The 15,550-nt window shown below is 36.4% G+C and overlaps 1 protein-coding gene across 1 annotated transcript in view; it reads right to left on the bottom strand.

Annotated features, from left to right (window-relative positions):
- Positions 1–433: 433 nt before the first annotated feature.
- Positions 434–15,550, bottom strand: part of LOC150103444 (protein CBFA2T1-like) — a 58,677-nt gene continuing 43,560 nt past the window's right edge. The window contains exons 9-11 of the mRNA XM_090398048.1: positions 15,251–15,252; positions 8,470–8,672; positions 434–1,972 (exon numbers count right to left, since the gene is read on the bottom strand). Coding sequence (XP_090254174.1) covers positions 1,696–1,972; positions 8,470–8,672; positions 15,251–15,252 — 482 coding nt within the window. The 3' untranslated portion in view covers positions 434–1,695. The remainder of the gene's footprint in view (positions 1,973–8,469; positions 8,673–15,250; positions 15,253–15,550) is intronic.

Raw genomic sequence — 15,550 nt, forward strand, 5'->3', positions numbered from 1 at the left:
CTAAAGAGAATACCTATGGAACTTGTTACCAAGATGTAATGTTGGAAACTATTTCTATTTTAGGTGCCAAAAAAAAATTGACCGTTGGAAGTTTTAGGTAAAAAATACAAAACATACAAGACTCGTTTTCTTTTCAAGTATAAAACACTGACTACTGTTAGCTGAGAATGCCACTGAATTATGTAGCTGTCAAGGCTTGTCTCTGCTCTTTCATTTCAACTGTTCAGCTAATGGCATAATGAATGTTTAACATAAGTGGAGTTCAAAGCACAGGCTGTTGAAATTTTTATTACATGCTTTGACTGCTAATAGTAAAATTTCAAGTTTCAAAGCCATTGTCTGTTTGGTATAAAATAATAATGGATATATTTTATATTTTCTTATAATTTTCATTGCCAAGTTGAAACCTTTTAAGCTCTCACCTCAAAGTTGAATGGTAATAAAATTTAGAAATATCAATAAATATCATTGTTGGAGAACTTCTTGGAATGCCGACAAGCTTAAAAGCTGAAACATTGTAATATAATGGATAATTTTGAAATCAAGGCAAATAAAAACATGACAGACTGACAAGAATGAATGACCATTTGTACAGAAGAGGAAAGATGTAATGACTAGCACCATGTATAAACAACAACAGTAATAAACATCATCTAATAAAAGGGAGTCAAAACCACTTACATTCAGTAAAACTGTGAGTGAAAGAGATTATATCAATTTTATTGAATGCAAATGGTTTTCACTATGTAATTTTCGTTGGCAGGATGTTCTCAGTAACATTAGATGTGGCTACATACAGTATGAAATGCTTCTATCCAAAGCATGGTCAAATTCTCTGTAAATGCAGTAGTCATGCTAAAATCATTGTTTCATGTAATTTTGGTAGTTTTAATAATATAATAGCATGTTAGCTGTCTAATATAGATTTTACACTTAGACTTAAATAATACTGCTCATAGGATTGTTCAGATTACTTAAATTTGTTTCATGTAGAGTTACTTGTCCCAATTTACTATACTAGAGCCAGCTCTAGTAAGTAAATTACAACAAGTTGTCATCTGGTGTCATTTTTTACTGTCAAAAATACTTTGTTTATTTGAAGTAAAGTATTAAGTTTAACAGCAATAGGACTTGTCATACAGATATTCTTTTTCAGAACAGGAAAGTGACTTTATAATTTGTGTATAGTTTGTGCCAGCATATTAATAAATTGCATTTAAATCATAAGTGTTTTACCCTAGGGAAAAGCAATAAGAAGTATAACTTCTGAAACAAGCACAAATTGTTCAGAAACATCACACAAATATATTTACAGAATCACTGTACAAGTACATACTAACTAGTTATTTTCTTTGTCTTCTCATGGGAATTTTTTTTTAATTTTTTGCTGTGCAACCACCAATAATTTCACTTCCTTTAGGAATGACTTTTGTTTCCTTACCTGTACATTACTATATTTTATAATTCACTGAAATATGCTAAGTTATTAGAAATTAGCACATGGAACACAATCGTGGCTTAAAAAATGCATCAGACACAAGATTAAAGTGGCTTTCCTGTATGCCACTCTTCTAGTTCCATTTATGGAAATATCACTTTTCTGAGACAGTCGGCCTTTATTCACTTTCTTCATATTAATTGCATTTTCTCTCTGTTCCTTTCCAGAATTTGACTTTTAGTGTGCTAATGCATTTACTAATGTTTGCCATCTGCGACAGGTTTCACGTCCAATGACCGAGTTGGACTGGGACTTTTTACTCCCACCGGAGTTGTTGCTAAATTTAGTGAAGGTGATGAACCTGAAGGATTGTGTGCTCCCATTCCAACAGTAGTAGATGTTGATAGTGCTGCTCCCTGTCCACAAACTCTGTGATGATTTTCCCAGTCTTTATGCTGACAGAAGGCGCCACAGTATCGAGCCACATTGCACCCACTACACGTTTCATTAGCTTTGCGTCCGCAATTCCAGCAACTCTAGAGGGGGGAAAAGTTTAATAATTTTAATGCTCTTTAGAACAATTGCTTGTAAGTAACATGTTTCAACATAAATAATTGACATTATTTTTCTCTTACAATATTAAGATAAAAATTAATTTATAATATTGTGTATTTTAAAATTAATTTCTATATTAGACATCTTTATGGGGTCAAAAGACTCATCTTAGAGACCTGCATTAACTATTATTGGCACAATGCCAATCATATTTTTCCATAAAGTTGTTCTCTGACTGCTTTGTCAGCAACTTATTCCACTCACTTACTACTCTCCAAGAAAAAAATCTGGCCCATGCTAACCACACTTTGACACAACTTCTAGGAGTGACTCCTTGTTCTCTCCCTCTCATCCAGTAATATATTGGAAAATTTCTTTTGCATCTACTCTATAAAACTCCCTTTAGTAACTTATATGTCTCTGTTATAATCCCTCTTTTTTTTTCCTTTTAACTTTATTAATTTCTTATCTAGTATAATTTGCTTTATAGCTAAGGAAAATAAATTTTCTACAACTAAATCTGATCCAGACTGTTTTAATAATAATATAAACCATTTGACTATTTATATATAGAAAACATGACTCCTCCATTTATTTATACTCATTATCTTCCTGGGTCTATCTCCCACTGATCACACCTCAGTAAAGGTTGAAACTGGTCTGGATAATGCACAAAAACTTTTTTTTTATTTGTGTGTACTTGGGTAAAGGATTAAGGTAATAATATAATTGATTATCTCTTGTATAATTTACTTTAAACTTTCTAACTCACAAATCTTCAGTCTGTCCTCAAAGGAACACTTCACAAACCAGTCAATTTTTGTCACCCACTACTGAATCCTATTCAATTCCCTAGGCAACCCAAGTGATGCAATCTGTGCACAGCAGTCCAGATGGATCATATCACAGTCTTATAATGGATAACTTCCTTGTTAGTGTGTTTCTTAACACCAAGTGATCCTTTAGAAAGTTGCCCATTTTGTGATATGTCCTCCGAACTACATCTCCCATCAGCTATCACCCTATAACATGCAATTGTTTGTTGGAGCTCACCATTTGAATATTGCCAACAGCCAACTGGATATTTTCCCCCTCAACTCAGTATTATTAATGTACGAACTAAACAGCAGCAGTCCAAGTAGAGAGCTATAGCAAACCAGTGGTCATCTACTGGCATTTGTCTGCCAAGTGGCTTTGCATAGTCCCACAGTATTTTGGTATATTCATTTCCCTGATCCATCTCAACTGTTACTTTACTGTAGAAAGTGTAAATTACTAGGACAAGATCTTCCATTCAAAAAACCTGTCTTTAACTCCCCATAGAGTATCATATATTCATATCCACCCATTCCTGAATTCTGCCCTTAACAACTTTTCCAGTACCTTAACCACCACTCTTGAAATATTAATTGGTCTATAGTTTGAAATCAGTCTTGAACCTATCTTGTGCAATAATGCAAGTACTTTGTCCTCTTTCAACTCCATTGCCACTCTTCTAATGCTGGGTAGTTAATACCAGACCCTGTAAATAGTGTTATCCTAAGGTTGAAATATATGGATGACATATTTGTAATTTGGCTAAATGGTTTGGAAATTCCCTCCTAGTGTCTTCAATCACCTAAAAAAGTAATGCAATCACATTCAGTGCACAACTAAATTAGAAGAAGAAAAAAAAAAAAAAGCCTTTCTAGTCACACTCTTCATATTTCTTATAAGCTATCCATCATTCACTCTATAAGATGTGCACAAATTTTCACTAACATTGCTAATAAAAATTAGGTTTAATTTAACCTTAGCAAAGGAGCTACCTCTTTAGAATTTGAATTTTTAAACAGAATCTCAAAAAGAAATTTCGACTTCAAGTGCAATGAATAAAGGGATCTCTGAGTGTATAAAAAACTTGGCAAAATGAAAATTAATAAACCATCACTATGGAAAATATTAGCTCTTTCAAGGACTTCATCCAACCTCCTAGATAAACAAGGTACATCATACTATGATGTGGAAAGACTTTCCAGTCATGTTCTTGAAAACCCATCTAAGAACTGTGACTGGAAAGATATCCACCTTATTCATTACACCAGGATTTGCTATGAGAAAGTTCAAGGAATCTTGTCATGCTTCTCTTCACTCTCCCAACCTAAATAAAAGTTAAACTCTTAAAATTCCTATGATTCTACACTACCTTCATCTATGCAATTCCTATTCACCCAGTTATGACGTCAGTAGTAGTTCAATCACCCAATCTACACACACACACACACACACAGATCAGTCCCGTATTCATCAGCATCAAATTTCTGATATGCATCCCCCAGTGAGAGTGTGCAGGATATCATGATACAGCATGAAAAGATTACATCATTACTCACTTTCTATGGACAGTTTACCTCCAAATTAATATCTTATTTGTCAGCACTTCAATATTGTCACATCTTATATTTTGGACTTCTAAGGCTGTGTTTTTGAAGCTTTTATGGCTGCAGCCCACTAATCCCTCCCTCCTTCCCTCATACTCCATTCTTTAATGATAGATCATATTTTACCTATAGAGGTGGGCTTTTGTATACTGCCCCTAAGTGCAAAATCGTTGATTAGTCGGCACAGCATACACAATCTTAATTTTTTTCATAGGAAAATTAAATTGGAGGATAATTAGGATAGGATTTCTCAGCCTACCTTGGTGACACAGTGGCTGATTTTATGTACACTCGCATGTTGAAATGTATAGCTGCATGTGGCCAAATACATATTATGCATATTATTATATTGAAATTAAGTGAATTATGTAAAGGAACTCATTTAATTAATATGATTTTAAAATATATTCTACTAAACTATCTAAAAATTTACAAACAGATTTTTTAAAAAAAAATTATTTAATAATAAAATTCTCTATTGTTCTACACACCACACTATGAGAAACGCTGTTCTAAGGCACTTCTTACTGTCTCAATCCACATAGATTGTGGTCTCCTGCTAATCTTGTTGTCTATTTCCATGTTTAATGTGCCATCTTCACTAAAAATTGTGCTTTAAAAGTCGAGATGTTTTGTTTTATAGCTCCTCCATTCGAGATTGATGTTTTCAGTGTGCCTGCCTATTTTCATAATCCATCTTTTGCTGATTTTCATACCTAATTTTTTACAGCAGTTATTCAGTTTAGTTAGGGAATCCTGCTCCATTAATTAAAAATATACAGACAGTCCCTGACTTACAAGTTATATTCTGCAAACCTTTATGTAACTTGGATTTAACCCCCTCATTCGTTAATCTCACCCTAATGCTATGCATTTACAGTACATATACGTAGTAGTGTATTTAACATGTTTTAAAGGTTATTTTTGTTAGTTTTATTCACATGGAATGTAAAGTACTTTGTTTGGATGAAAATTACCCAAATACAATATGTATTTGGGTAATTTTCAACAATAAGTTAAATTATTATTATTCCTGATACCTCCAAGGAGTCCGAAGACTCATCGGAGGACACCTACAACTGTCTCAACTACTACACCGAACCTCTACTATGAATAATCTCCATCAACGCCATCTACCCGCCCACCTCCACCACAACTAGTATTTTTGTCTGTAAATTGCGTGTGTTCTGAAGGGCCGATTTGTCTGTATGCGGGATGAAAAACCCGAGTTTCCGGGAGAAAAAACCCTGCTATCTCCGTATGAGATCGGCTAACTCACCTTCGATTGAAATCGCCTAGATAAAGATTCCTCCCATCGCGACGAGAATCGAACTTAGGCCTATTCCAATCGAAGGTGCAATGTACCGTTATTCTTCCAATTGCGCTACGGAGGCACTTAATGTAATGTGTACTAAATGTACTGTGAAGATCATGTTTTGGCCTTAACAACTCATATAATCTGATTTTGAAAAATGCCTAAAACTGGTGTAGTCTTTATAGACTTGACAACAACATATGGAGGAATGTCATGATCTACAAGCTCCTTAAAATACTGAAATGTAAAAAAATGACCCATCTGATCAATGCTGTTCTGTCTAATAGGACAATACAGGTAGTTATTTATAAATAATGATATGAGAAAGCCAAGAACACTTAACAGTAGATTCCCCACAAGGGTCAGTTCTGGCCCCCTCTTCTATTCAATTTGTATATTTCTGACCTTCCAAGGACAACGTCTAGAAAATTCTCATATGCTGATGATCTATGCATCACATTCCAACACCAGAACTTCTGTACTACAGAGCACATACTAACTAGTGACCTACAGTAGCTAAGCCACTTCTTTGAGAAGTGGTGTCTTATTCCAAGCATTACCAAGACTGAAACATGCCGTTTCCATTTGAACAATAACATGGCACATGACATCTTAAGAGTGCCACTTAATAGGAACATACCACCGCACAATTTTAATCCAAAGTATCTGGGCATAACCCTAGACAGAACTCTCTCCAATATTGCTGCCAAACTCAGGACTAGAAATAACATACTGCATAAACTTGCCAGAACAACCTGGGAGGCTTTTGCTCCCACATTAAGAACATCTGTTCTGGGCCTTGTTTAATCAACTGCTGAGTTGTCTGGCTGAAAAGTACACATGTTAAATTTATTGATACTGCCCTGAATCAGACAGTACATATCCTTTCTGAACAATAAAGACTTCCATCATATTGGCTACCAGTTCTGAGCCACATACAACCACCACAACTACAATGCCAAGACAACCTGATTCGCGAATAAAACAAAATTGCTGGAATCCACTGCTTCCTATACACTCTGATATTGAAAGCTTTACATCACAGAGGGTAAGTCAAGACACCAGCCTATTATAACGGCACAACGACTTGTCACTGAGAGCTATGATACAAAAATAGCATGGCAGACAGAATGGACTGCCCAAGCCGTAGTAATCTGGCAGACTGTCTTTAACCCAAATAGCCCTCCCATCAGGGTTCGCACCAACCACAGTAGGTGTGGAACTTCCTTATTTACTTGGGGAAAAAGACCAAACTCATCTTGTGACTGTGATGAGGATAACCAAACTATACAACATATCACGTTTGACTGTCCTCACAGCCTACACGGGACATGTAACTGACTTTATAACAGTTTCTACAAATGCTGTTGATTGGCTGTCAAATTTAGACATTTAATTTTATGCTTATTTTTATATGTATATATGACTACAGTTTCACTTCACACTGTTGTATTCTTTTATATATCTTTCATGCATTTTATTGTCTTGTACGTACTTCTTTTTGTATGTGTGGTGGCATATGCATGTATTCTTCTTAGCCGAATGCTAAATAAATAATAAATAGTTAAATGTACAAGGGAATGTCAGTTTTTTTTGGGGGGGGGGGCAATATTTTTTAACTTCAGGCACGAAACAGCTAACGAATCTCCAAAAGAGCATGCTTTTGTATTCAAACAATAATATATGAAAAGATTGCCTTTCAAAGTGTGTAGATTTTCTGAATAGCAGCAGCCTAAGCTTACAGCAACCAGAAGCATTACCACTGAGCAAAAGAGTTTTTGCTCAGTGGTAATGCTTTTGTCTTGGCATTGTTTTTTACCCTTTAGAAATGTATATATGGCATGCCATTTTTTTTTCCCAAAAAAATAATCCAGTCTCATCAGTGATTTGTTTCAACCACTAGGTTTACGTACTTCTTAGCTGCTTCAATGTTGCCCTTGTGACTGCTAGATGTATATTAATTCAATTACTCTTTAGCAATTTCAATATGTTTTAGCATTTAATATTAAAATGTTTTAACAGGAAAATGGAGTTGGTCAACTCCATTTTCCTGTGATCCATAGATGAAGATGCCAAAATCCTGACTTACTGCATTAGTCCTATTGATCAGCAGTGTCAATAAAAAGAAATGGTAGGGAGTCGATTTTCACTTCCGCCGAGGTTTAATATTCTTGCAGCATGGCAGATATCAGGAAATGTTCCTGATCCTAACTATAATAATTATTTGTACATGCACTGTGAGTTAGGTAAAGTTTACTAAGCTGCGAGATTAAAAACCAGGGAAAAAAATTCCTTTTGACTAGTGCCAGAGATCATCTAACTCGAATTGAGCCTCTCTTCTGGAAACCTAGCTAGCATTATGAAAGTTATCACAAGCTCTCTTCCTATTACAATATTACACTCAATGGGCTTTAAGGGCCAAGCAACTTCCTTTCATAAAAACTTCAATTCTGTGTGAGGGCAGTAAACCTTATATGCATAGTGTGCATATAAGGTTTTTATATGCACACTCAGTTGCATATATTATCAGGACAGTCTTCTTGTTTTGCAAGACAAACAAAAAATCCTTAAGTTCTTTGCTTCTTAGACAAGATTTGAACCTTGGTCTTTCCAACCAAAAAAAAAGCATCGTCAATGCCAGTGAGCTATGAATGCACTTCACAAAAAACAAAACTAACAAAAATTAAGATTTTTCTTAATGATTTAGGTTTTAATATCTTAGTTTAAATCCAAATATCAACTTACACATTCGTACCTCATTTGAGTCATCTTGGTGAGTGACTGAAGCGAGTGCTTCCTCTGCAGCTTGTCTCCTAGCTTCACTTATAAGCCGCTCCATTTTTGCTCTTTCTGCAGCTACAAGTTCACTTGCTTTAGTTTCTGCAGCAGATACAGCCTTTTGGAGCTCGGCTACTGCTTGCCTTTTTACTTCATTCACAGCTTCCTTTGGCAAATATGGACCAGCTAGGAATAAAATAATAATCGTGATTTTTTTGAAAGCTATGTATTATTAATAATGTATAATGGAAATAATATACACAAGAAAGCTTATGGGTGTTATTTTTATGTGACTCCTGCCTATAAAAGGTTGTGAAAAAAACCTGCTCTAGAGATTAAACATGAAACTTTTTCAAACCATTTCAAGCCTACTCCAGTAAGTGGGACAGTGATCTCACATCAAGCAACGAGAAATTCAATTCAACTCAAAAAAATCTCAAACATCCATGCCCATGGGATCCGAACTTGCAGCTCGCTGGCTGGAAAGCAGATATGATTACCATTCTGCGAACCAAACCAGCAAGAGACAATAATTTTGTTTTTCAGATAATGTTTAGAAGTTTTCTGCTCAAGTTTGTATATTAACTTATAAGATTTAACATAAAAAAAAAAGGACTGACAACATAAAAAAAGGGACTGAAGAGGTGCTTAAGGATCAAAGCTATATAACTAAGCGGAGACCTCCACATGGCCTTGAAAGGAATACAGAGAACCGACCAGGGCTTCTGACCTAATGTCCAGTCCTCACCTTCTCGTGGTGCACCCTGTTAGGTATCTACCTGGATACTGAACGAACGAGGATGGGCTGTTAATTTGGGATTTAGTCGACCAAATTGTATTTTTATTTGCTTTACCACATTACCGGCCATTATGAATCAAATACGCATCCTCATACACTTTGTATCCATCATATATTTCAAAGTAATATCAATGGTATTACAATTTTAATATACACTTTGCATCCATGATAAACCTGACGTATATATACGTCTTGGCCGGTAGCGTGGTTAAACCAAAATATCAAATGATAGTACAACATGACAGAATTTCATGCCAGTTGGGGTGTTGCACAGTTAAACAAGGCTCTCCGTTGTTTTTGCCAGGGCAAACAGCAAAAAGTCAGCTACTGGAGCAAAGCCTAAAACCCACTCCAGCTCAACATCACCAGAGTTCAAGATTGGTGCTATCAACATAAAAAACCTGAATGGCAAAGAAATAGAGCTAGCTGAGGAATTAGATAAGTACTACCAGATCGACATAATAGGGGTGACTGAAACAAAAAAGACAAAAACTGGTGAGATCTTTCTGAGCAATAAATACAAAATGTTATATTCAGGCAATGACAATCAAGGAAGAAAAGGAGTAGTCATAGTATTCAACACTAAATATGAGGCTAATCTTCTTGAATGGCAGGCACTCTCAAGTAGAGTGATGTGGGCAAATATGATAATAGGGAACTGAAGAGTGAGACTTATTTGTGCCCATGGTCCCACAGAAGGTTCTACTAAGGTAGAAGTGGAGGAATTTTTTGATGCTTTAGAAAAAGCAACTGACACAATGAAAAAGGAAAAGTTGGTGCTTGTTGGGGATCTAAATAGCAGAGTAGGAAATGATTGTCAGACATACAAAAAAAAATATTTTGGGAAAATTTGGAGAAAAGAGCAAAGCTAATAATAATGGCAAATACTTGTTGGATTTCTGCTCAGGACATGGACTGGTTATTACCAACACCATGTTCCAACATAAAAATGTGCACAAATTCACATGGAGAGAAGAGGCAAGGAATAAGAAAAGTCTCGTTGACTATGTTATTGTTGATAGTGATGTTTTCTCCCTGGTGCAGGAGACCAAAGGCGGTAAAGTACTGATCGCTATTCTTAGGTATTTTCCATAATGTAAAAACACATTTCCTAGGAAATGTATGCTGTTATTACATTATGGTGGGAGGTCACTACCCAGTATATAAGTTCTTTTCGCTAGACCCCTTGGTATTAATTTGGTCTAGCTACTCACTGATGAAGCCTCAAAAAAGGCTGAAACCAGTCTGGATAGTGACCTCCCACCATAATGTAATAACAGCATACATTTCCTAGGAAATGTGTTTTTACATTATAGAAAATACCTAAGAATAGCGATCAGAACTTTGCCCGGTATTGTACTACGTACTAGGGTCACTTGCATTAGCTCACGCTAGTGATCGCCGATACTTTTATAGTTGACTATATTCGGCTTGAAACTCTCTGATTGCAATCTTTGAGTTTCTTATTCGGTTTTAAAACAATGTGGGATTTAATATCCCCTTAATTTAAATATCTGTATTTAACTTTTGTAGATCTCGAAAAGGCATATGACAAGGTGCCAAGAGGGTAGCTATTCAAAATGCTACAGTTATATGATGTCAATGGGACATTTTTTCGAGCAATACTTAGTCTTTATTTGAGTTGTAAGTCCGCAGTTAGAATTGAAGGAAACACAGGAAGGTGGTTTAATGTTAAATCTGGTGTGAGACAAGGATGTACATTATCCCCTCTGTTATTCATTATCTATATTGATCACATTTATGAAGGAAAGTGGTATTAAAGATGATATCAAAATTGGTGATGTTAATGTCAGCAGTTTGCTTTATGCGGATGATGTTATACTTCTAAATAAATCCGCTACAAGTCTGCAAGATTCTCTGACTAAATTGAATAACTGTTGTAATAGATATGGTACGAAGGTAAGCAATAACAAGGCAAAAACAATGAACATAGGCAGAAGCATTGAAAATATCAACTGCATTGTGAATTGAGAAACCTGTGGAACAAGAAAAACATTTCAGCTACTTGGGCACGATTTTTAGTGAAGATGGTAAATTAAATATGGAAATAGATAACAGAATCAACAAAGCTGGTATAGTAGGAAGTCAACTGGATAAATTTATATGGAATAAGAGAGAAATTAGGCAAAACACTAAATTATCTGTATGCAAGACAGTGTTCAAACCAATTTTAACTTATCGATCTGAGAGTTGGGTTAGAAGTAAAACACTTGACCAAAGACTAGAGACCGCAGATATGAGAGTCCTGAGAAAGAGTAGAGGGATGTACAGATGGCATCAGTGGTAATATCATATTACAATGACGATATTTAGGAAAGGACATTGTTAGCATCCAGGAATGCATTAGCAGAGCTAATCTCATGTGACATGGTCACTTAAATAGAATGGGAGAGGAAGATTAGCAAAACAAGTGTTCTCTGCCAGGTTGGCAGGAAAATGATCCAGAGGTAGACCAAGATATAGGTAGATTAATACAGTACAAAGTGCTTTAGACGATAGAAATATAAGATCTGATAATGTTGGAGTCTTAACATGTAATGGACTGATTTGGAGGAAAATTGTACATAGGAAGTTAGTAATGATGTAAGTTTTTCATGTAGTACTATCATATCCTGTACACCCCTTGAGGGTACATGGCAGGAATTTGATGATGATGAAAAGGAGTGAAGAGTGGCATCAGAATTTTCTAGGGCTTTCGTACAGCCTGTAGTAAATATGGTACCACACACACACTTTTCTTATCTGCTATAAGTTAAGAAAATGCTCCCCTTAAAAAAATATCCGCTTTATATAAGTAAAAATGGAGAGCAAGAACTCCATCATACAACTGCAAATTTTAACTCGGTGTTAATCTCAATTTGCAGAAAAGCATGGGAAATGTTACGTATATATGTTGATTCTCGGTCGTATGAACTATTTCCTTATGGTTTACAAAACTGGCGAATGCTATATAGCCTATACAACACACGTATACTCCTGGAATCGACAGTACATTTATATATTGTGAGTTCCAGGTAGAGAAGAATTTAAAGGACTTCGAAATAGGCATTCGCGTAGGACATCAGTTGACTGTCCGCTTATGATATTCGTAAAAGAATGCGCCTGCCAAAATCACTAGCATTATCCATCAATAGAAATGTAAAGGTGTTTACTCAGATAAGAAACGTACAGGAAAACCTGACATTGAAGGACCAAAGTATGTGATGGGTGGTACAGAAATCATGTTAGTCCAATGTGAGAACGATCAGTCAAGATCTCGGTCTACATGGAATTTAGGTTAGCGATGGGACACTATGTAAAGGTTTGTCCACTCGATTTTTGCCGAATTGTAGTTGCAGTAAATCAAACATTAGTTGTGACGAGCAGTGCATGTTGCGCTGATGTGGAAAATATTGTGACTTTCTTAGAGATGGAAATCCATTATACTGAGCAACAAATGATGCTTTCTCAGTCACACGAGTATAGCAGATATCTGAGTGCATCATCCCAATGGTGGAAGTGTATTAATAGTGATCAAAAGAAATAGTATTAACTCAGGCCTTTGATTGTAGTGGACCTAAAATGAACATTGATAGGTACTCATTGTTCCTGGATAATGAAAGAACTTCCGACATTGCAGTAGTTTTAAGGAACATTCCCATATTTCTTTCAATAGGATGACAATACATAATGTGTTATTACAAGTGTTACTGCGACCAGGGCCGTACCTGTGCACGAGGTTCTAGCTAGTACCCCATAGCACTAGCATCTCGGGCCCCGCCAGCCTTGGGAAGAGTGTAAGTACGGCCCTGTCTGCGACTTAAATTGAGGAAATTGATACAGAAAAACTTGACTAATCTGCACACAGTCTCCGATCTCAACCCAATAAGAATACCTATGAGCTGGAATATGGGGTGTGCCCCCTACGGTACATGGATTGGTGGCGGTGATGATAATGGAATGGTACAAAATACCTGAAATATTTAATTTCAGGTATTTTCAGGGCAATTTCGAAGCTTTTGAGGTGTGTATATGTGCGCGCACTCAAGTTAGGTCTCTCTGAAATACAGTAATACCCCTTCTTACGACAGCTTTAGCGATATGACACTCGAGTGATTTTTGAAATCTTCAATATTATTATTATTAATATCTTCAATATTGTAATTGTATTAAAATAAAAATGACTACAGTTTGGAAAATAGTTTATATTGCATGAAATGTACTTGGGGGGGGGGGAAGCCTTTGTTCCACCAATAGACTGACGTTTATCATCTCTTGGGTGGGATTCACATTAAAACAAAACGGAAGAAAAAGAACAGAATTAATGATTTTTCGAAACTGTTTCGTGGGACGAGAAATAGCATGTCGATTATTGAAATAAATTGGCTTTACGTACTTTTGTCTCTTCTCATCATAAATGTAGGACCGTACTTATGCACAGTGCATGGGGCTCCCGAAAAATTAGGATCATTTTAAGGGCACCAAAGAAGGAGGGGAGCCCTGGAGCACTAGCACCTCGGGAAAACTAAGTACGGCCCTGCACAAATAACGGAAATTCCATCAAAATAAAATAAATAAAACATTGCCTGATACTGTAGTGTGTAATTAAAACGATGAGAGAACAGTGGCGGCTTGTACTGCGACACTGCAGCACCGTCAAGGAAAAAATGAAAAAATTAAATTTTGTTTGTGTTTATGAATAATAATAATGCTTACAACATTATATAAATACAGTACAACATGTTAAAGGTTACAGCTTATGTTTTGACATTGATTGAATAGTTAATAATTGGAATTGTTCGATTAACGCTTTAGATTACGAAACAAATACACTTCGATCTCACGCAGTGTCGGAATTATCGCGTTCTGCCAATTGCAACTATACTCGCCGATATTCGTTTGCACTTGTCACTGTACGTAACAAGCGAATCCGACACTGCTCTCTGAGCAGTGTCACTACAGATAAATTGTATGCTTGTGCGCGTTATTTCTGTGAGATACGAAACTTATTATTGGTGTGTGATCTTGGTGAGGTGAAATATTTTTAATAAAGCAATATTTTGATATGTAAATTTATTTATTAATAAATTGGTTACTGGTTAGGAAAAAAAAAAATTTTTTTTTTCCATTTTGTATATGCAGCACCCCCACTTAAAATTTTCACTAGTCACCACTGTGAGAGAAATAGAAAACTAATTCTTAACACGTGAACTGTTTTCCTGTAGAATAAACATTCTTTGAAATAGTATATAACTTTTTTTGGTAGACAAGATTAATTTTAATGCAAAATTCTAAGTTAATTGTCATACTTTTCTACTTCCCGAAATATCGAATATGATTACAAAAATAAGTTTTCCATAAGCTTAGTTTTATAAATAGAAAATGAATTTCTAAAGAACGCCACTTTTTGGATGTATGCGTACAATACAATATACACTCAATGGACAAAATATTAGAGATGGACATGATGGAAAGTTGAAACTGGTACCTCCCCCCCCCCACGCAGAATGAAACGTACCCAAATGGCCAGACATCAGGGCTTCCCAACAGTGTATCGCAATCGACGAACAGTGATAAATGTGGCAATCTTAGCGACTTTAATCATGGACGTATCAGCGCATGACATGGGTCATTCTATCGCCCAAGTGGTAAGAACCCTAGGATTCTCAGGGCAACTGTATTCAAGGGTTTACAGCGAGTATACCATCAAAGCGATGGTGGTGGCTGACCACACGCCATTGATGGTCGGGATCGAGGTAAACTGTCCAGGCTCGTGCAGGGCAATAGTGGCACAAATCACATCCATTTTCAATGTCAGAGATCCAAGAAGCGTCAGCGAGTGGACGGTACAGCGTACCATGCATACGGGAGCCGACGACCTGATCGTGTACCACTCTTGACAACTCATCAGGGCATTGCCCTCGCCAGAACCATCAAAACTGGACCTCTGCAGTGTGGACCAAAGTCGTGTAGTCTGTTGCACCAAGCTGACGAGAGGGCTCAGGTGTGGCGTCGACAGCATGCCGCCATGGCCCCGTTGTGTCAAGTCGGCTCTGTTTAAGGACGTGATGGCTTTGTAATGATTTGGAGAACCTCATGTGACACACATTAAGTAAATCCCTTAGTGTTTCTGGAGAGGTTCTTAAACGCTGCGAGCTACCAGAATGTGCTGGCTGATCACTTACACACTTTCATGGCCTTTGCACATCCAGCAGCCGATGGTCTGTTTCAGCGGGACAATTTCA

Source organism: Typopeltis vanoorti, chromosome 9 (genome assembly GCF_054136105.1).
Source record: "Typopeltis vanoorti isolate ZY-2024b chromosome 9, IOZ_Tvanoo_1.0, whole genome shotgun sequence".
In the NCBI taxonomy this organism is placed as follows: domain Eukaryota; kingdom Metazoa; phylum Arthropoda; class Arachnida; order Uropygi; family Thelyphonidae; genus Typopeltis; species Typopeltis vanoorti.